At 64.0% G+C, this 6,194-nt stretch overlaps 2 protein-coding genes across 3 annotated transcripts in view; both read left to right on the forward strand.

Moving 5' to 3' along the window:
* Positions 1-2,081, forward strand: part of NHLH1 (nescient helix-loop-helix 1) — an 11,525-nt gene extending 9,444 nt beyond the window's left edge. For both annotated transcript variants that reach the window (XM_021376775.1, XM_021376776.1), the window contains one exon: positions 139-2,081. In XM_021376775.1, the coding sequence (XP_021232450.1) occupies positions 434-826 (393 nt within the window). In that variant the 5' untranslated portion in view covers positions 139-433 and the 3' untranslated portion in view covers positions 827-2,081. The remainder of the gene's footprint in view (positions 1-138) is intronic.
* LOC110388003 (feather keratin 2-like) overlaps positions 1-6,194 on the forward strand; it is a 906,242-nt gene that overhangs the window by 246,555 nt on the left and 653,493 nt on the right. The window lies entirely within an intron of this gene.

Here is a 6,194-nt window from a genome sequence, read left to right on the forward strand (position 1 = left end):
ATCCCCTTCCCCATTCCCTTCTCATTCCCTGTCCCAGCCCTGCCCCCATCCCCAGGCCACCACCACGGAGCAATGGGGGCACAGCCATGTCCGTGCTTCCCCCCTTCCCCATCCTGAGCCCTTCTCTCTGTTTTGCAGCTCGGCTCTGACACCTGACGGCCCCCGGCCCGGCTCAGCTGCACGGGAGCTGCCGATGTTTGTGTTTTTGTTGTATTTTTATGCGTCCTGCCCTTCTCTCGGTTTACTGTCATCACCCCTCCAGCGAGGAAAAGAGAAACGCTCCGAAATCGTGCAGAGACGCCGTGTGATGAGGAGGAGGAGGAGGAGAGCCAGCGGGGCTGCGCTGTGAGCCAAAGGCCCCGTCCCAGCGAAATCACTTCGCCCCGCTCCATCCTCAGCCCAACGTCTGTCCGTCCTTCCATCCGCGCCCACCATGCTCAACTCGGAGCAGACGGAGCTCGACCTCCCGCCCGCGCACTCCGAGCCCGAATCCGTCTTCAGCGACTGCGGCCGCGTGGGCAGCGCCGAGGAATCCGGCGTCTCCCTGTGCCCGCAGCCCCGCGGGGCTGAGCAGGCGGAGGCGGTGAAGAAGGACCTGCAGCACCTGAGCCGGGAGGAGCGGAGGCGACGGCGACGCGCCACGGCCAAGTACCGCACAGCCCACGCCACGCGGGAGCGCATCCGCGTGGAGGCCTTCAACATGGCCTTCGCGGAGCTGCGCAAGCTCCTGCCCACGCTGCCGCCCGACAAGAAGCTCTCCAAGATCGAGATCCTCCGCCTGGCCATCTGCTACATCTCCTACCTGAACCACGTGCTGGATGTTTGAGCCGGCCAGCTTGCGGCTGTCTGTCTGTCTGTCCGTCCCGTCCGTCCGTCTCCAACCCAAACACGTGCTGGGCCGAGGGCTCGAGTCCGTCTGTCCAGCTGTGACCCAACCACGCTGCGCCTGTATCTGTCTGACTGCTTGGATGGACCAAATCCCATCTGCCTGCTCTGCCCCCATCCAAACTGCATCTCCCCACCACCAAGCCCACGTCCGTCCATCTGTCCATCCTGCCTGAGCCAGGTGGGCTGTTCAGCCCATCAGCCGTCTGTCTATCCTGCTGGACCTGCTGCCTGAAGCCCATCTGTTCCCAACGTCTGTCTGTCCTTCTGCTTCATGTCCCGCTCATAGCGCCAACAGGATCCTGAGCCCACATCCGTCCATCTGTCCACGCGGACACGACCGGGTCCACCTTTGCCCATGTCACCTCATTTCTACGAGCCACAAACTGTGCCCATGAGGCACCAAGCAGCTCAGAGCCCCGTCCATCTGCCCCTGTGGCCACGGGGCACCACCTGGGGACCACCCCACCACCCCAGCGCTCTGCCCTGTGCACGGAGAAGCCCCTCCAGCTCCATCCTGGTGCGGCGTGGAGTGCTCAGCGTGCTGCAGACACAGGGCAGGATCCAGCCACGCTGCATCCATGGACAGCTGCACTGTGCCCGAGGCCACACTGGCCTATGCCTGGCTGGTGCTGCTGTCACCTGGGGCCTGACCGAGCCCCTTTGCTGCACGCCCACCACCCCAACACCTCCCAGTGTGGGAGCACCTCACCCCAGAGCTGTGCGTCCCCGCCTGCACTGCCCTCAGCTCTGAGCAGAGCAAGTGTGGAGCCCCCGGCCCTTTACACACACTCTTTGCACCAATATCCCTGACAGCCCCGGAGCAATCTTCACACCCCATCTCTTCCTCTGCTTCCCACGTTATTTTCTAAGAGTTAATTTTGCACTGGCGGTGGCAGGAGCACGAGCAGAGCCCCACGGGGACCAGGACAGAGCAGAAAGCGCCCACTGTGCCCAAAGGCAGCGTGCTGCCCGCTGCAGGGTGGGACGTGGCCCAGCTCCATCCCTGTCCTGGCACTGCCCACAGCTCCAAATCCCATCTCCCTGCAGCCCCAGCGCTGCCCCCCAATCCCATGGGCCGTGCTCGGGGACGTGGCATCCCTAAGGGACACGCACCCATCCCTTTCCACTCAGCCCACGGCCCTGCGCCGCGAGGATATTTATTGAATTAATTTATTGATAAATGTTATTATTTATTTGCTGTGTTGTGCACTTTTCGGAAAGGAAACCTAGGAAGCAAACCAACAAACAGAAACGACCGCGGTGGAAAGCAACCCAACCCACAGACCCGTGCGTGGTTTGCCCCAGCGCGTGCTTGTCTTGGCTGTTCGGACTGCGCGAGGGATTTATTATCGATGAGTTCACGAGGAAGTCGGGGAGGGGGAAACGAATTAAACTGCCAGCAAAAGAGATCCTGAACTCGGGGTGCCCGCTTCCCTTCTTTTTTGCCTTTTCACCTGGTTTGTGACCACCTCCTCCCGGCAGCCGTGGGGGTTCTGGAGGCAGCGGTGGCAATGGGATGAGCATCCCCCCCCAGTGCCAGAAGAGGGATGGGGACATCTGCTCCAGGCACCGGCATCCCCAGTAGAGCCGCCTTCGCTCTCCCTGGGCAATCAGCGCAACCTCAGCTCCAGAGCCACCACCACTTCTCTGTGCCCCTCTGTCCCCTGCCCTGTCCCCACGAGCCCCCCAGTGCCCTCCTGCTCCCTCAGCCCACCCCGTGCGATGGAGGGGAAGCAACTTTGCAGCTCCTTTGTCTGCGCCGCTCCCGCGCATCCCCGGGGGCAGGTTGCAGCTGTTCGCCGACTTGCTCCAAATTTCTTCATATAATCAATTGGCCTCGGCAGCCGCTCGGCTCAGCGGAGATGCGTCAAAGGGGAAATAATAAAGATGGGGAGGGAGCAGGGGAAGGCGGCAGGGAAAAGGGGGGGGGGGGGAACTGGGGGCAGTGGCAGCTGATGGAGATTGGAGATGCCCCAAGCACCGCCAGCCCGCCCCACTCACCGGACACCTCCCCATCTCCATCCCTATCCCTCCCCGCCAGCATGGGGATGGGGTTAGGGGAGCTGGGGATGGGGTTAGGGGAGCTCAAGCTCCTGCGTGGCTCCCAGACCTCCAGCCCCAGCCCTGACATATGGTCCTCATTGTGCCACGCACAATGGCAGCACTTCATGCTCATTCACTCTGGTCCCGGCCTCTCTATTGCCTCAGACAGATTGGGTTCCTCATCCTCTCTTTGTGCTCGGGGGGGGCTCTGCTCCCCACGTGCTCCCTTGGGTGCTCCCCAGCTCTGTCCCTGCTCCCACTGCCTCTTCCTGCTCTCTCCGTGCACATCTCCATCTCTCTGTGCTCTCCAGGTGATGCTGAGTGCACGGGTGGGTGCTTGCACAAGGAAAGCTTCACCCAACATTTGAAAAGGAACCATGCATAATAGCCCAAAATGTGCCAAAAAAAGGGGGCTTGCATGAAACCAACCGGCTGCTCCTGCCCAGCAGTGAGGCCGAGGCCCCTCTCTGCTGCTCTCTGTCCCCCAGGAGGAGCGGTGCAGGAGGGGACACCCCGCTTTGGGAAGGGAGAAGCGCTCCCCCTGTCGCAGCCTGCCAGGGGCCTGGCGTGCCCCCCAGCGGGTGGCTTTGACCCCAGGGATGTCACCGCGGGCAGCAGCTGCGTCCCCATCTCCTCTGCGCGAGGCCGCAGTGCCATCTGCTGGGTCCCCACGACAGGGTCCTGCAGGCTGACGCCAGCTGCTGGCACCCCAGGCTGGGCGGGATGGGGGGGGGGGGACACCCCCATCCTGCTCTCGGGTGGGACGTTCCCAAAGCCGCCCCAGCGCTCACAGCTGCCGGCAGCGCTCCTCGGAGGAGAGATGCTGGGCCCGAAGGGACGGTGCCGTCGCGGACAGAGAGCAGATCCCATCCTTCCAGAGCGGAGGAAGCCATCGGGAGCCTCGCTCCGGCACCGTGATAACATCGGCAGAGATAAGAGATGATGACATCAGCAGAGGTAAGCGACGATGATGACATCGGCGCAGATCAGGGCAGCAGGGCAGGGAGCCGGGGTCGGGGGGGGGGGTGCACAGCTGCTCGGGACCTGGTGCCCACGGGCTGGGTCGCAGCTGTGGGGCTGCGGTCAGGAGGGCGGTCCGGGCTGAGCTGCCCCGGGGCTCGCAGACAAACATCTGCGGGGGGAGGGGAAAGGGGAGGAAGGTGGTGTGGATGCTGCTGAACCCGCCTGCGGCAGAGACAGTGCTTTCCAGGACTGCCAGACTCCTGAGCTGTCTTGCCCGGGGTCTTTGCCCCGTCCCGATGGAGCAATAAACGCAGCCGTGACACCGGGGGGAGAGGGAGCTGGGGCCAAACCTGGCGGGGTGCAGCCTTTGGGGGTGGTGGCAAAGAGAGGGATCTCGGGGTGCCCTCCCCGTGGCACGAGGTGGGGCGCAAGGTTTCTTTGCAAGAGGTTTCCAGGATGAGGCATCGCAGAGCTGGTGCCGGTCCCGCTGTTCCCGAGGGACGCGTGCTGCGCTGCTGAGCCCTGGTGCCGACCCCTGCCCGACGTGGGACGTGAGGGAAGGGACGGTCCCCGTAAATCACCAGGTGGAACAATGCGGCCCTTCCCAGATGGCAAAGAGGCTCCCGCGGCCCCAGCTGGCCAGGAACGAGCTCCCAGGACCCATTAATCACTCCTGGAGCCGGAGAACAGCCCGGGGCAGCTGGCTGCAGGGGGAAGGGAGGGGAGAACGGAGGGGCACTCACCCCACAGCAAGCCCTAAAGCCCCAACCCAGCCACTGAGCCACGTATAAGGGCGACAGTGACCCCCCGACCCCCCCGGTGCTAGGAGACCGGACCACGCCGGGGTCCATCTCCAGGGCTGCTTGCATCGCAATTCCTCGCCGTTATATGGTGGAGACAGAACGATCCCGGGCAGCCCCGGAGGACGGGGGCTGTGACAACCACAGGGTGGGTTCCTCTTGGGTGAGAGATAGAAGGAGGGGGGGGGGAACAAACCACCCGGCTCAGGGTCCTCGGGCCCTGGGCTGCCCCTTCCATCCTTCTTCTCACCCCCAGCCACGTGCTCCCGAGCAGTGCGGGGAAGAAATGCTGCCGGGCACCGCCCGCACATAGTAGCACAAGGGGGGGGGGGGGAAGGGTGACCCCGAGGGCCCCCGACCCACAGACAGCACCGCACAACATCCAAAAAAAAAAAACACCTCCCAACGCCTCCTCCCTCCCCTTTAAGGCCAAACAATCCATTTAAATCTCGCCAATGGCGTGCACAGGGAGGGCAGCGATGCTTTCCATTGGGCGGCGTGGGGGGGGGGGGCGGTCCGGCCCGTTCCCAGCCCCGTTTCCCCCATTGATATAAAGCGCCGTGCTCTCGGGGCGGCTGTTCCAAGCAGCGGGCGCCCCCCCCTCCCCGGGGGAATCCTTGCTGTGTGCATTTGGGGGGTCCCCTTTGCTCACCCCAGCCCCACAGTTTAGGGTCCGAGCCCTACAGCTGTCTTCCAGTGGGACCTGGGTTTGCAGGAGTCTCTGTGGGGATGTACCCAGCCCATGGGGGGGGGGGGAGGGTTGTGCTTTCACCTAACAGAGGAATTCGGGGTGCTGCCCCCCCATATCCCCACTGCTCTGGGGCAGCAACAGATGCTGGATCCGAGTTTGCTGCCTTCGGACTTTGTTTCTTGGGGTTTGGTGGGGGGGGGCGGAGCTGTTGCTGAGGGCTTGTTCTTGGTTGCCCCCCTGGGGACCCCCACTCCTGGCATAGGGGCTCTGCAGGGCTCAGCCTCGCCCTGCATCGTTGGTTGCCCCCGTTCCTTCTCCCAGGGGGTGGGGTCTGTTTGTGCGTGCCCCCCTGCAGAGCTCAGCTGAGTGCCCTCCTCGTTCCTGGGGCTTCCAGCTGCTCCCGCTCGGTTCGGAGCTGGGCCCTGCACCATCACCCTCAGCTGGGATGCTCTGGTTGTGATGGGCACGGCCTGAGCCGGGCAGCCCTGCTCACTGTGCCGCGTGCAGCTTTCATGGGGGAAGGGGGATACATCTGGGAACCGTGCAGAGCCGTTTGTTCACGCTCCCAGCCCCAAAGCACCCAGGCCTGGGCAAAAAGCTGGGAGTGGGGGGCAAAGCCCAAGACCCCTCCGGGTCACCTGGACCGAGTCTTGTCCCTGAGCAGAGGAACGTTGGGGCACGGGCTCTCACCCAAGGGCTCTCCTGGGGCGAAATGAGAGACCCCAAGGACGGGGAGCGGCGCCGACCCCCCCCCCCCCCCGCCCTCCTCATGCCCACACCTATTGCAAGCAGCCCCCCCGGGGGAAGGC

This window comes from Numida meleagris, chromosome 24 (assembly GCF_002078875.1).
Source record: "Numida meleagris isolate 19003 breed g44 Domestic line chromosome 24, NumMel1.0, whole genome shotgun sequence".
Lineage (NCBI taxonomy): Eukaryota > Metazoa > Chordata > Aves > Galliformes > Numididae > Numida > Numida meleagris.